General features: G+C 48.1%; 2 protein-coding genes across 5 annotated transcripts in view; one reads left to right on the top strand and one right to left on the bottom strand.

Annotated features, from left to right (window-relative positions):
- slc8a2b (solute carrier family 8 member 2b) overlaps nucleotides 1–14496 on the top strand; it is a gene marked incomplete at both ends in the record, with an annotated part of 20327 nt that extends 5831 nt beyond the window's left edge. The window contains 7 exons of one of the 4 annotated variants that reach the window (XM_083679888.1): nucleotides 1345–1715; nucleotides 6458–6561; nucleotides 8575–8592; nucleotides 11038–11162; nucleotides 12095–12194; nucleotides 13438–13716; nucleotides 14120–14496. In XM_083679888.1, coding sequence (XP_083536014.1) covers nucleotides 1345–1715; nucleotides 6458–6561; nucleotides 8575–8592; nucleotides 11038–11162; nucleotides 12095–12194; nucleotides 13438–13716; nucleotides 14120–14496 — 1374 coding nt within the window. Of the gene's footprint in view, nucleotides 1–1344; nucleotides 1716–6457; nucleotides 6577–8574; nucleotides 8593–10958; nucleotides 11163–12094; nucleotides 12195–13437; nucleotides 13717–14119 lie in introns of all 4 variants that reach the window. The other 3 variants (XM_083679889.1, XM_083679891.1, XM_083679890.1) reach the window with 3 other exon arrangements.
- Nucleotides 1–15947, bottom strand: part of fosb (FBJ murine osteosarcoma viral oncogene homolog B) — a 136767-nt gene that overhangs the window by 100975 nt on the left and 19845 nt on the right. The window lies entirely within an intron of this gene.

Here is a 15947-nt window from a genome sequence, read left to right as displayed (position 1 = left end):
GTAAATAACAGTAGATACAGAAAAAGACCTTCACCCAGAATCCCCTGTGTCCTGGCTCAACTGTACAGGGTAATTGTCTTTGAGTGGGTCGGGATCTGCGGCTCCAGAGACAGAGGGCTGTAACCAGTACCTCATCACTCTGACTGACAGTGAAGACGTCTTGTCATTGTCTGAGTGGGGAAAGTCAAGATGGAGGGGGAAAAAAAGGAAAGTGGTTTTGAAGTAGGAATTGTCCTTGGAATTGATGATGTTCATTATTTTATTTTTTTTTAAAACCCAACTCTATCATTGTTTAATTGTCAATTTGGTGTTCCCTCTTTGAGAAAAGAGCCAGACAGAAGGACAATGGAGGAATGAGGGAATAGAAGGAGCAGGTTTCCATGACGGTAGCTTGTCATTAGTCAGGGATGAGTGAGACCTGTAGTCCCTGGTCTCCACATCAACGTCAACCACTCTGATACAGATGATGTACAGCTTTCAGGCTTAGGCCGTCTCTTACAGCACACACACACACACACACACACACACACACATACACACACACACACACACACACACACACACTACATGTGCACGCGCACACACACACACACACACACACGTGCACGCGCACATACACACACACACACACACACACACACACGTGCACATACACACACACACACACACACACAATCACGTGCACATACACACACACACACACACGTGCACGCGCACATACACACACACACACACACACACACACGAGCACGTGCACATACACACACACACACACACACACACAAAAACACACACACACACACACACACACACACATGCGCACGCGCACACACACACACACACACATATTTGCACACGCACACACACACACACACAAACACACACACGCAAACACACACACACACACACACACACTCAGACCTCATAAACCACACCAAACACGTAGACATTAACATGCAGCATGTGACACCCAGAAGGAGGGTACACTGTACAACACTTTAACACTGTTAATGAGACACAATTACTGCTCCTCCGCAGTCTGGGACATTCAGTAATGCAAACGAAGCAAGCCTGCCTTAACTCACCAACCACCAAACAGGTCCGGAACATTCCACCTTCAGTGCCTAGCAACAACACCTTGAAAAAAACCCCAATGAGTTAAGGATTCATGAGTAATTAATAAGGATGAATGAGTGACATTGGCTGTAATTCTGCCCTCCCCCCCCCCCTCTCTCTCGCTCTCCCCCCCCCCTCTCCCCCCCCCCTCTCTCTCTCTCCCCCCCTCTCTCTCTCTGTCTCTCTCCCTCTCTCTCCCCCCTCTCCCCCCCCCCCCCCTCCTCCCAGGTGGGCATCATCGACGACGACATCTTCGAGGAGGACGAGCACTTCTTTGTGCGCCTGCTGAACCTGCGGGTCGGCGACGCCGAGGGCATGTTCGCCAGCGACGACGCCGCCTCCAACGGCCGCCTGGTCGAGCCCCTGGTCGCCACGGTGACCATCCTGGACGACGACCACGCCGGCATCTTCACGTTCGGCGAGCGGCTGCTGCGCGTCAGCGAGAGCGTGGGCACCATGGAGGTGACGGTGGTGCGGAACTCGGGCGCCCGCGGCACGGTCATCCTGCCCTACCACACTGAGGCGGGCACGGCCAAGGGAGGCGGCGAGGACTACGAGGACACCCGGGGCGAGCTGGAGTTCAACAACGACCAGACCACGTGAGTTCTGATGACGGACGGACGGACGGACGGACGGACAGGCAGGCAGGCAGACAGACTGACAGACAGACAGACAGACAGACAGACAGACAGACCGACAGACAGACAGACAGGCAGACAAGTGTGTGTATGTCGGGGTGACAGAGAGCAGAGAGGTTGGACAGACGGAGTCCCTTCTTCCCGTGCCCTCTCTCCCCTCCCCCCCTCTCTCTCTCCCCTCCCCCCCCTCTCCCTTCCCCCATCTCTCTCCCCTCCACCATCCTCTCCCCCCCACCCCCTCTCTCTCTCTCCCCCCCTCCTCTCCCCCCCTCCCCCCTCTCTCTCTCTCTCCCCCTCCTCTCTCTCTCTCCCCCCCTCTCTCTCCACTCCTTGATCCACTCCAGACACTTCTCCATTATTCATCAAGGCCATTCTGGTCCAAGCTTTAAGCTCATCAATGAGCTGCATTTCTGTGGGCTTGCAACTTTGTGTGTGTGTGTGTGTGTGTGTGTGTGGGTGTGTGGGTGCTTGCGAGTGTGTGCGCATGCATGTGCGTTGTGGTTTTTGGCTGGTCAGGTTACTGTCTGATTGCCTGGTCATTACCTGTCAATTAACCAGGTAACAATGGCAGCACCACCCCCAACCGACACAGACACCAACCATCCTTTAACCACCGTCTAACAAACTGTGTTGAGTTCCAGCTAAACACTAAACCTCCAAAAAGCATTTTGACGTTGATTAACTGTAATTTTGTACCTTGTTTTTTCCGCTTGAGGGAATAATAGAGTAATGCAGGTAAAATCACTGATAAATCAAAGTTCAACACTCTCCTTGTTTTTTACAGTCTAAGTGCACACTTAAGGGAAAAGGGTGGAGAATTGTGAGCCAGGGTTGATGTTTTATTAAAGGAGGCAGCCGGAGACTGACAGCTTGACAGACGTGTGTGAATTGAGTGTGAGTCAGAGGGACAGGAGTGATGGACTGAGGGGAGGGTTTCAGACAGACGCAGAGATACTCATACCAGAAGCCTATAATAGGCAACACATTGTTTAATTTATTGACAGTTATGGTGCTGTTCTTTAAGGTTATTTTTTGGACTGTGGTAGTCCCACTCTTATATTTTGTTTTCAGTTTTTATTGGATAGAGAGAGAGTGGAGAGAGACAGGAAAGTAAGGAGGAGAGGGTTGGTCAGAAGGGCATGGGCCGGATTTGAACCCATGCCGACATGGGTACATGTGTGCACTGTAGGCTGTGGTGCTTGTCCACTGGACCGCCCCAGACCACTTGAGGCTGTTCTAAGGTCACTTGAGGTTGTTCTAAGGTCACTTGAGGCTGTTCTAAGGTCACTTGAGGTTGTTCTAAGGTCACTTGAGGTTGTTCTAAGGTCACTTGAGGCTGTTCTAAGGTCACTTGAGGTTGTTCTAAGGTCACTTGAGGCTGTTCTAAAGTCACTTGAGGTTGTTCTAAGGTCACTTGAGGCTGTTCTACTGAAGGCGGTGAGTTTCCTAGGCGACCTCGCCTAGTAAACATGTGTTCGATATGAGGTCATTCCCAGCATTCCTGTCCATTTTTATTTGTCCGAGAACGGGAGATAAATTTGTCAGGAAATCGGATTCCAGCTGTTCCATTCCCATTCAACACGTTTAGACACACACATAAAGTATTTTGATAAAAACAATATTTACAATGACTTGGTTGTGGCGAGGTCAGTTTTCTTCCCTACAGTGTGAGAGCTTTGGGTGTCTAGAAAGGAGCTGATGCCATAAATGCAATGAATTATTGTTATTATTATGACTGTATTCAACCTCCCCCACTATGCTGTAGGTCTAACTGTCATCCATCACAGTCCAAAACACTGAGCAGCCATAATGCTGTCCTGTACTCTGCCCAGTTGGAAGCAGCATATGTGTGTGCGTGTGTGTGTGTGTGTGTGTGTGTGTGTGTGTGTGTGTCACTACCATAATGCTGTGCTGTACTCTGCCCAGCTGGAAGCAGCATGTGTGTGTGTGTGTGTGTGTGTGTGTGTGTGTGTGTGTGTGTGTGTGTGTGTGTGTGTGTGTGTGTGTGTGTACTCTGCCCAGTTGGAAGCAGCATGTCCTCTCCTCCACCTCCTATCGGTGTCTCATTGCTGTCACTTCCTCTTCTGTATGTCACGCTTCGACTGGAAGGCAACTTCTCTCTCTCTCTCTTTCATCTGCCTCTCTCTCTCTTTCTCTCTTTCATCCGCTTCTCTCTCTGTTCTCCATCCTCTCTGTCTGCGTCTCTTCTCATCTCTCTTTCATATCTCCCTCTGTCTTTCTCTTGTCGTTCTCCCTCTCGTTCTCTCTCTCTCTCTTCCCCTCTCTCTCTCTCCTCCCCTGCTCTCTCTCTCTCTTCCCCTCTCTCTCTCTCCTCCTCTGCTCTCTCTCTCTCTCCTCCCCTGCTCTCTCTCTCTCCTCCCCTGTTCTCTCTCTCTCCTCCCCTGTTCTCTCTCTCTCCTCCCCTGCTCTCTCTCTCCTCCCCTGTTCTCTCTCTCTCCTCCCCTGCTCTCTCTCTCCTCCCCTGCTCTCTCTCTCTCTCCTCCCCTGCTCTCTCTCTCCTCCCCTGCTCTCTCTCTCTCTCCTCCCCTGCTCTCTCTCTCTCCTCCCCTGCTCTCTCTCTCCTCCCCTGCTCTCTCTCTCCTCCCCTGCTCTCTCTCTCTCTCCTCCCCTGCTCTCTCTCTCCTCCCCTGCTCTCTCTCTCTCTCCTCCCCTGCTCTCTCTCTCCTCCCCTGCTGTTGGTTTGTGTTTTGCTCAGCCAGCTGGGAGACTGTTGCTGTGGAGACATTTCAGGTCCTGTCTGTCCTGGGAGACATCATCAAGACTAATGCGCATCATCACAATGTGAAACACGTCGTCCACTCCTCCTCCCTCCCTCCCTCCCTCCCTCAGCTCTCCACCCCCATTCCTCCTTTCCTCTTCCCTCCCTCCCTCCTTCAGCCCACCACCCCCTCCCTCCCTCAGCCCACCACCCCCTCCCTCCCTCCCTCCCTCCCTCAGCCCACCACCCCCTCCCTCCCTCAGCCCACCACCCCCTCCCTCCCTCAGCCCACCACCCCCTCCCTCCCTCAGCCCACCACCCCCTCCCTCCCTCCCTCGGCCCACCACCCCCCTCCCTCCTTTCCTTAACCCTCCACCTCCTCCCTCCTTTCCTCAGCCCTCCACCCCCTCCCTCCCTCCCTCAGCCCTCCACCTCCCCTCCCTCCTTTCCTCACCCCTCCACCCCCCCTCCCCCTTTCCCATGCCCTCCCCTTCCTCCTTTGCTTATCTCTTCCTCATCCCACTCCTCCGCTTCAGCGCCCGTTTTGCCGTCATCAATAACTCCCCAATCACAAACACAGACCACACACATACACACACACACACATACACACAGACACACATCCACACCACACACACACACACACACACACCACACACACACACACACCACACACACACACACACACACACCACACACACCAGACACACACCACACAGACCCCCCCCCCCCCCACACACACACACACACACACACATACACCACACACACCACACAGACCCCCCCCACACACACACCACACACACACAACACACACCACACACCCCACACACACACACCACACACACACACACCACACACACACACACCACAGCTCTGCCAGGGTAAAAGTTACACAGTGTGCCACCATGACCAAGCATGTCTAGGTTGTATTATTCACATACATACCTAATATGGAGGCTATTTCATGGCTCGTTATAGAGAGCGCCCAATTTTACAAAAGTCGTCATTTGCCCACACGCAATTAACGTGACGTTGTTAAAGACGTCTGAAAGCAGGCTGCATGTTACAGTGTGTCTAACACTCTGACTGGCGGGAGAGAGCCGGTTTTAATTAACAGATATGATCTGTAATTTACAGGCTGAGAGGTCATTCAATAACACATTCGCTGAGGAGATCAAAGACGACACTGAAACGAATGGCCCATATTTCTGTGTCAAGGCGGAAGCAGGGATGGTGTGTGTGTGTGTGTGTGTGTGTGTGTGTGTGTGTGTGCGTGTGGGTGTGTGTGTGCGTGCGCGTATGGGTGCGGGTGTGTGTGTGTGTGCGCGCGCGCGCGGGTGTGCATGTGTGTGAGGGTGTGTATGTGTGTGTGTGAAGTCGGGAGAGCAGGGATGGAGGATGGAGGGGTCGTGGTAGGGAGTGATACAGGGCTGTTGTTTATCAAGACTAGACTAGAGAAAGAGAAAGCAGGGGTGGGGACTGGTGCAGTGGTAGTGGATAGAGAGCCCCCCCCCCCCATCCATCCTTCATCCCACCATCCTGTTCCAGGTATCCCAGTCTTTGGAATCATCTCTTGGGACGATGAGAGATGCATGTCTGCGTTTGAATTATTGAAGCGTGGAGTGATTAAATATTGACGTGGGCTCGCTTCCCTTCAAAGCGATTACGAGCAACCTACGCTTCTTAATTCTCCCTGGTGCTGTAGCATGCAGTTGGCGGTCATTTGTCTGGCTCCGTGCGGTCATCTAAAATCGCCTGACCGATTTCTTTGAAGGCCCTGGCGACGGGTGTGGTGGTGATGCGTATCCGAATTCTCATTGGCTACTCATCTGGTTTGACCGTAACGCTATCCCGAACCTCAACCCTCACCCTGACCTCTCCCATAACTGATATGTAAACCTATGTGTGTTTACATGTGTGTGTGTGTGTGTGTGTGTGTGTGTGTGTGTGTGTGTGTGTGTGTGTGTGTGTGTGTGTGCAGTCAGACCCTGCAGGTGAGGATCATTGATGATGAAGAGTACGAGAAACGTGAGAACTTCTACATCGTGCTGGAGGAACCACGCTGGCTAAAGAGAGGAATCTCAGGTGTGTGCACCTGTAGTGTGTGTGTGTGTGTGTGTGTGTGTGTGTGTGTGTGTGTGTGTGTGTGTGTTAGTGCCGGCATGGGTTAGAATACGGCCCAAGCCCTGCTGACAGAGCCTCTCCTCCTTACTTTCCCTGTCTCTCTATGCTGTGTCTAGCCAATACAAATGACCAAAGAGAGACTCAGGTTGAGGGTAAGCATAACTCCTGAGAAATCTTCAAATGGAAATCACATCACGTCTTGCAGCCATGTCTCACTGGAGCAGGTTTCCATGAACAGTAGAGGTGTCTTGCAGCAGGGGTAATTACAGCCCAGCCTGTTGTTCTCTGGCTTTAATATACGGTCTGTTTCACCACAGATGAACAATAAACAATAAACTAAAACGCACACTTTACAGAACAGGAAAACACCGCAGGACACACACACAACGTGGTTAGACCACAAATGAAGGTGGGGAAATAAAGGCAGTAATGCTGCCTGGCAGTTATATCAATTTCACCAAGAGAGAGAGAGTGTGCGTGCGTGCGTGCATGTGCATGTGCGTGTGCGTGTGCGTCTGTGTGTGTGTGTGTGTGTGTGTGTGTGTGTGTGTGTGTGTGTGTGTGTGTGTGTGTACTGGTAGTATATTTTCCTCAGGTGGTTGGTCAACCTTACACTGGGCCTATCGTTGCTTAGCAGAGAATAATGGACTTTTCGATCATAGGAAACCAGGGCATTCTGATGTTAAATGTTGTTTGAGAGTAGAGAAAATAGAGAAAATAGAGAAAATAGTGTGTGTGTGTGTGTGTGTGTGTGTGTGTGTGTGTGTGTGTGTGTGTGTGTGTGTGTGTGCATGTCCATTAGAATGGATCAGCGGGCATCAACATTGCTCCTATTCTATTGCTGTGTGTAACAAAGAATTACGAGTCAACATTTTAGCTTGATGTAATAGATACAGGACCAAATATTAACATTTAGACTACTTTAATATACTTTAAGTGAATTTGTAAAGTGCTTTCATTTAGAAATGGCCAACTACATACAGTGCCTTTGGAAAGTATTCAGACCCCTTCACTTTTTCCACATTTTGTTGTGTTATAGACTCAATTTAAAATGGATTAAATTAAAAGAATTTTAGCAGTTTTTTTCCTCTCCATTTGCTCAGTTTATAATGACAACCTGATCCACACAGTGTGTAATTGATTCCTATGCAAATCAGAAACCCTAAAAATAAAGATATTAATTCCAAAATTACATGAACTATTATCCTTGCATTAAGATGGACTCAATTCAACTTATTGAGTGATTTGTTGATGACATTTTTGTATTTTCGCTAATTTTAAGAGTGTCATAGCAAAGGGTCTGAATACTTATGTACATGAGATATTTCTGTGTTTGAATTTTAATAAATTTCCAAAAAACGTGTTTTCACTTTGTCATTCTGGGGTATTGTGTGTGGATTGATGGCAATTTTTTTTTTAAAATTTAAATTGACTCTATAACACAACAAAATGTGGAAAAGGTGAAGGGGTCTGAATACTTTCCGAAAGCACTGTATATCAGAACCATAAGATCAAAGTTAAGAATATTCTTACCTCTTCTGGCCTATTTGACTAATTTGCGCCTAAAAACCAGTCCCAAACTAAACTGCTTCCAACATTATAATATGATGATCAGATGACAAAGCAGGATGCCATTTGATAGGTAACACCTTGAAGTTTTGTGTGCATATGCTCAATTCATCATTGTTCAGAATAACATACTACACATAACAAGGAGATAAAGTAATCAATAATCAAATCAATTATCAAATTAAAGCAGAATAAGTCCAGCTTAAGAGGTTTTAAGAACCTTTTTGAGGCTCTAGAGGTTCAAGAAGTCCCCCGTTAGAGAGGAGAGCTGAATGTTGGAACCTTAGCCCTCTTCATAGGTGAGATATCACAAGCTCAGTGGAGTGTAAGCATGTGATAGCAAGGCTGTACTTAATAAAGGACTGCTGTACTGACTGATTATTTCTTCTCTTCTTTCCCCTGTAGCCCTTCTGCTCAACCAAGGTAAGACCCTTATCAGCTTGTTTGTAATGGCAATGACAGTTTAATCACCTCTGTGTGCTGTGGACAGGCAGATAGATACTTGACCCGTATGATCTGCAGCTTGGCCAACAACTGGCTCAGGGCAGTTTGGCCTTGGCCATGGTGGTCTGGTTTAATAACGTTTGATTATGGATTACACAACTGAGGCCTCAGAGAATAGTAGCATATTGAGTACTCTCTCCTTACAGTAGTACACACATTCTACCTCAGTGTTGTGTTTCTCAATATTTTATGACTTAGAGGCACACAAGCGACCTAGCTCCAGTACCTAGCTACTGACCACTGCCAGCTCAAGGGGGTTGAGAAATAAGTCTTTACTTCTCTACAGAGTAGCCTATAGAATGATGAATATACAATGAAGGATGAATAATTTACAATGACTGGTGCATAATATACAGTACCAGTCAAAAGTTTGGACACACCTTGCCAAGAGTGTGCAAAGCTGTCATCAAAGCAAAAGGTGGCTACTTTGAAGAAGCTAAAATATAAAACATATTCTGGTTTGTTGAACTCTTTTTTGTTTACTACATATTTCCATATGTGTTCCTTCATAGTTTTGATGTCTTCAATATTAATCTACAATGTAGAAAATAATTTAAAAAATAAAGAAAAACCATTGAAAGAGAAGGTGTGTCCAAACTTTTGACTGGTACTGTACATCGCCGGAGAACCTCGCCAGACGTCAAGCCAGTCAAATACCGGATGCCCTCATCAAGTACACTTCTGTCAAAAAAGAATAATAACCTAGAACTAAAAAGGGTTCTTCGGCTGTCCCTGTGGGAGAATGTAGAAACCTTTCGGTTAAACCCTTCCCACAGGGGAACCCAAAAGGACTCTTCAAAGTGTTCTCCCACAGGGACAACCAAAGAACCCCTTTTTTCTGACAGTCTACTTTGTGAGGATAACTGGGATAAAACGACATACAGCAGGATATGGTAGTGGAGCTGTGGAGCAGTGAGGGAATACTGTCATCGGACGGTGTTCCTGAGCTCCCAGGCAGCCATGTACTCATTTCATAATTAGAGCCTTTGTGCTTTGAAGAGACGAAAGAGGAAGGGAGAGGAATCATCTCTGCCCACTCACCAGGCAACAGCAGCTTACAACCAGAGCTGCCCAGCTGGCAGGTCCGTACGTGCAGACCGCGTCTTCTTCCTTTGACATCCTTGACATGAGAGGACGAGAGAATGAGTAATAATACACAAAGAGCCAGCAGGGAATAATACCAGTACATAAACAGGGAGAATGGGGGTTTAGCGCTTAGAGTTGTTTAGAGATGATACCTGATTGGTTCAGCCGCTCTGTTCTTCGGTTGACGGGGAGTAAACCACACTGTCGGGGACATTGGCCGTGACTGTAAGGTCATGCTGCCTGCTGTTTACTAAAAGTATCTACTACATACTACCCATACTACATACTACCATATTACATACTACCCATACTACATACTACATACTACCATATTACATACTACATGCTACCATATTACATACTACCCATACTACATACTACATACTACCATATTACATACTACCCATACTACATACTACCCATGCTACATACTACCCATACTACATACTACCATATTACATACTACCCATACTACCCATGCTACATACTACCTATACTACATACTACATACTACCCATACTAACCACACTACATACTACCCATACTACATACTACCCATACTAACCATACTACATACTACATACTACCCATACTACATACTACATACTACATACTACCCATACTACCCATACTAGATACTAGCTTCTTCAGCCCCACCCCGCCCCCCTCTCTCGGCACAGTATCTCTCTTCTCTCTCTCTTTCTTTATCTCTGTCCTTTCTCTCCCCTCCACCCACTCCTCTTTTCTCTCTCTCCATCTCTCTTTCTGCCGTTGTGTTCCTCCCTGTCACATCCTCTTCCCCTTACCCCCCCCTCTTCCCTTTACCCCCCCTCTCTCCTTCCATTACCACCCCCTCTTCTTCCGTCTTGTTCATCTTCTTAAGGATCTACCCTTTTGTTTACCTCCTTTTTCCTTGTTGCTTCCCCACCACATCCACTCAGGCACAATCTCATCTGTGTCTCCCTCCCCCGCTCCTGCATACGCGTGTCCCCCACATACATGGACTGATGTACACAAGCGATATAGAGCTGAGTCAGACTCAATTATTGATAGCGTACTGGCCTCAAAACATCTATCTGTGTGGCCTGTTTGAGTTCCAATTTCCTCTCTTTCTATCTGCCTGTTATTAACATGTATTTTGTATTTTCCATCCCTAACCCCCCCCCCCCCTTTCTCTCTTCCTCGCTAACCTGTTCTTTCTTGCTCTCTCTCTCTCGCTCTTTCTCCCTCCCCTCCCCTCCCCTCTCCCCTCTCTCTCTCTCTCTCTCTCTCTCTCAGAGGACCCAGAGGGCCAGATGAGCGCGGAGGAGGAGGAGGCCAGGCGCATTGCAGAGATGGGGAAGCCCATCCTGGGCGAACACAGCAGGCTGGAGGTGGTCATCGAGGAGTCCTATGAGTTTAAGGTAGCCCTAACTCTAACCCTAACCCTAACCCTAACCCTCTTTCCCTTTCTCTCGCCCACTGGCCAGATCAGAGCCTCAGTGATGTGTCAGAGGGTGCCTCAGTGTTAGTGCTGTCCTCTGGATACTGGATATGCGTACGGAAAAATTTCAATTACACGTCCCAGGCGTTTGTGGAAATGCCCCATATTATTAGAGACCTGCGTTTATGATATTCGTAAAGCAAATGACTCTTGCTGTCATAAGCTTTTTAGTTCGATATGACAGTTCTTTCACAGTTTTGTACAAGACAATAAATACGCTGTGTTTCATTTATTATTTCTAAAACAATCAATAACCCTGTTTCTCTGAGATCAGAGACCAAGCACAGTGGACACATTAAAATGACACCATATCCACCCATCAGTTATAATTAAGTCTCTGTGAGTTAAGGCTCAGGATTAAAAGGGAATGTCAATACCGTGGGTGTTTTCATTCAGCAAACAAACCAATTTAGCTGAAAAAAAAAAAGGATTTGGTTGCATCCTAAATGCATGACTCCTAATTAAAAAATGTTTGTCCCTCCGACCAGACAAACCCCTTGAAACTAATTGTGTGTGCGTGTGTGTGCAGGTACGTGCGCGTGTGTGTGTGCACGCGTTTGTACACGTGTGTGTGTGCGTGCGTGTGTGTGCATGCTTGTGTTTGCCCTTGTGTGTGTGTACACTGAAAAGGGTTGAGATGCAACCAAATACTTTTTTTTTTACAATTATATAAATGAAGTGTTGCAGAATGTGGTTAATCCGTCCCGAGGTTCGTCTTCCTACAGCGTTGTTCCATGAGTGTTCCAGTCACGCGTGAATGAGTCTGTCCCCTGTCCTGTCCTGTCCCGTTCCGCCTTCTCTTCTGTTCCCTAATTGGACGCTGATTATGCCTCCTTTGTTTGTGATTGGTAGAGCACGGTTGACAAGCTCATTAAGAAGACCAACTTGGCGCTGGTTATTGGAACCCATTCCTGGAGGGAGCAGTTTGTGGAAGCTGTGACCGTGAGCGCAGGTGAGCCGTTGCCGTGGGTTTGCGTGCGCGCACCCGCGCGCGTGTCGTGAATCTGCATGTCATATAGATCAAATCAAATCAAATCAAATGTATTTGGTCAGATATCGCATACAGCCATAAGTGATATAACACATTGTAATAAAGTAGTAATAAAGCAATAAAGTGATATTAATAATAATGACAGTGGTAGTGCAGAAGGGTGCAGTGTAGCAGCAGGAAATGACTGTAATAATAATACAATTACAAGGGTGCCATGGATAGAGCAGCAATAATTACAACGTCTGTATGTGTGTGTGTGTGTGTGTGTGTGTGTGTGTGTGTGTGTGTGTGTGTGTGTGCTTATGTGTGTGTGTGCTTATGTGTGTGTGTGTGTGTTCAGTGTATATTATTTGTGTGTGCCACCGACTTTGTCTCCGGAAACTCGGGCAAACAGGGTGATTAATGACGCCTGTCTCACAGGAGTGTCGGTGCTGTATTAAAGACATACACTCAACTCAACTTGGCTGCCTGGCTAATGAATGTAATTACTCACTTACCCTTTGAGCACAGTTCTGACAGCTTCTTGTCCAAAGCCCTATTACTGTACATCAGAGTCCTTTCTTAGTCAGAGCAGGACTGAGGGGGATGAATGCTAGCTTGTCTCATTAAGTGTCATGGAAAGAAGGCGGTTATTTATTTGTCCATCTCTTGTTTATTTATCATTACATTGAATGCAAGTAAACAAGGCAACGAAACGCCTGAGGCAGAGCAGCTCTACGACATCAATCAACGTCAACAATCATCAACAATAGAATGTAACAGATGGCCATCAGATGAAAATGATACTATATCATATTGTACCATTACGATAGGGCACAGGGTTTAAGAATTATCAACTTTGTTGACCAAATCTCATACATCCATGATAAGGTTGTAGATATCTTTATGCTAGCAATAGCTGTAAAATGTCTCATGAAGATCACATAATAAAGGGGACTTACCAGTCTGTAGGCAGGTCAGACGTTTCTGCTGCAAGGGCTCCTCCTGGTGGACATTCCTGACATTGCAGGCAAAGATGTCTTAGGGTAATCTAAAACAGGGGTTCCCCACCTTTTCACACTTAATGAAATCCCCATTAATTTAAATCTTAGTGCGCAGTCCTTCAGCATCCATGCATTTTAACCTTAATCCCGCCCTCCCCCACCCGTGTCGCCGTCCCCCCCCTCCCCCTCCCCCTCCCCTTCCCCCCGTCCCCATCACCTAGGTGACGGTGACGATGACGACGAGGACGGCCGGGAGGAGCGTCTGCCCTCCTGCTACGACTACGTCATGCACTTCGTGACGGTGTTCTGGAAGGTTCTGTTTGCCTGCGTCCCGCCCACGGAGTACTGGAACGGCTGGGCCTGCTTCTGCGTGTCCATCTCGGTCATCGGCCTGCTGACGGCCGTCATCGGGGACCTGGCCTCCCACTTCGGCTGCACCGTGGGCCTGAAGGACACGGTCACCGCTGTGGTGTTTGTGGCCCTGGGCACCTCCATTCCAGGTAAGAGACAGGGACCGAGAGAGAGAGAAAGATTCAACAACAATATCGGTTCACTGTACATGAACACCTTCGTAGAGATGCAATGTTTCAGTCAAAGACCTTAGATCAGAGGGTGATATTACCCCCTCTCTCTTCCCCTTTACCCCCCCCCCCCCCCCCAACCATAGACCTCTGTTCAGATGGTGGTGATATTACCCCCTCTCTCTTCCCCTTTACCCCCCCCCCCCAACCATAGACCTCTGTTCAGAGGGTGATATTACCCCCTCTCTCTTCTACTTTACCCCCCCTCCCCAATCATAGACCTCTGTTCAGATGGTGGTGATATTACCCCCCCCTCCCCAACCATAGACCTCTGTTCAGATGATGACATCACTCTTTCTCTTCTCCTACCCCCCCCTCTCAGACACATTCGCCAGCAAGGTAGCGGCCACGCAGGACCAACACGCAGACGCCTCAGTGGGCAACGTGACGGGCAGCAACGCAGTCAACGTGTTCCTGGGCATCGGCGTGGCGTGGTCGGTGGCGGCGGTCTACTGGAAGGTGCAGGGCAAGAAGTTTGAGGTGGACCCCGGCTCGCTGGCTTTCTCCGTCACCCTCTTCACCATCTTCGCCTTCATCAGCATGGGGGTCCTCCTGTTCCGTAGGAGGCCCTCCATCGGAGGGGAGCTGGGGGGTCCGAGGACATCGCGTATCCTCACCAGTCTCCTCTTCTTGGGCCTCTGGTTCCTATACATCCTGTTCTCCAGCCTGGAGGCCTACTGCCACATCGAGGGCTTCTAGACGGGGCCAGAGACGGGGCTGGCTGAAGCACACTGATATATATACAGTACACACACTCGCTTACACACAGAATCAAACTTCTACATTCACTAATCCCTACTACTACAGTACAAACCCCTGTGGCCCCTACGCCTTGGGCTTGGTCATTGTCACTGGACAACTAATACCTAAGGGATCTGAAGACACACACACACACACACACACACACACACACACTCATATCGGCACAAAAACACACAAGCATTTCAAACACACATTTCTACATCACATTTGTTATCTGCACAAACAAACAAACACACACACACACACACACATGCTCATGCATATTGGCACACACACACACACACACACACACACACACACACACACAAACACACACACAAACAAACACACACTCATGCATATTGGCAACGTTCTCTCCCACACACACATCCAGTACTGTACAGGCAAGTTGTGTCAATGTCCTTCTGCACACTGAACCTTTACACACACACACACATACACACACACACACACACACACACACACACACACACACACTGGACAGACAAGACAAGACAAGAGGAGTAATAGAAAGTATAAGTCAAGAAAGAGAGGAGGGAAATACAGGAGGGATTCCAGAAGGTTCCGGAAAGATATTATGAACGAAATAACGAATGAAAACCAGTATGTAGGGAAAGAGGGAGGAAAGTGGGAAGAAAGAGAATGTGAGGGAATGATAGAAAGCTGTGGGTGGACACATGGTGTTGCAGTGGCTTTCTACGGGCTTCGGTGAAAGGTTTCAGTCCAGCTAGACTGCTTTAACTCTAAAGAGTTGCCATGGTTTCACCAGGGAGGGTCATGGCTCAGTCACATATGCAGGATAAGGCACACCAGAACTCAGGGGTCTCAGACAGTGTCTGTGTGGTCTAAACTGGGGGAGTTCTCTTGCAAAGACTAACAACGCACGCACGCACACACACACACACACACACACACACACACACACACACACACACACACACACACACACACACACACACACACACACACACACACACACACACACACAAGCCCCCAAACTACAAAGGTGTTTCAGTGAGGGGAGACACATGGTCGCGTAACGCGGTGCACCCAGGGATGTAGTGGTCGAAAAAAAAAGTGGGTAAACTCATGACAACCCGGAGAAAATGCTAAAATGTTAAAATGCGCAAAAAATTGGTTAAAAGGTGTTGGGCAAACGCGTTTACCCTCCACTACAACACTGGGTGCATCCTTTGTTGCGATGACTAACGGTAAAGCATGCAAAGCACCAAGGGAAATGGAGTAGAATGTTTACATTTCAATGAAATCCCCAAGCTGTAACGGGAGCTGACTGGGAGAGACTCAGAATAGCACTGAAACAAACTCAATGCTGCGCTGATGTAAATACATGTTTATGAGTGTAGATGTCATTACCACTAGAGAGTGAC

Source organism: Argentina silus, assembly GCF_951799395.1.
Source record: "Argentina silus genome assembly, chromosome: 11".
NCBI lineage: Eukaryota > Metazoa > Chordata > Actinopteri > Argentiniformes > Argentinidae > Argentina > Argentina silus.
Note: the sequence above shows the minus strand (reverse complement) of the source record. Positions and strands in the feature narration are given on the sequence as shown.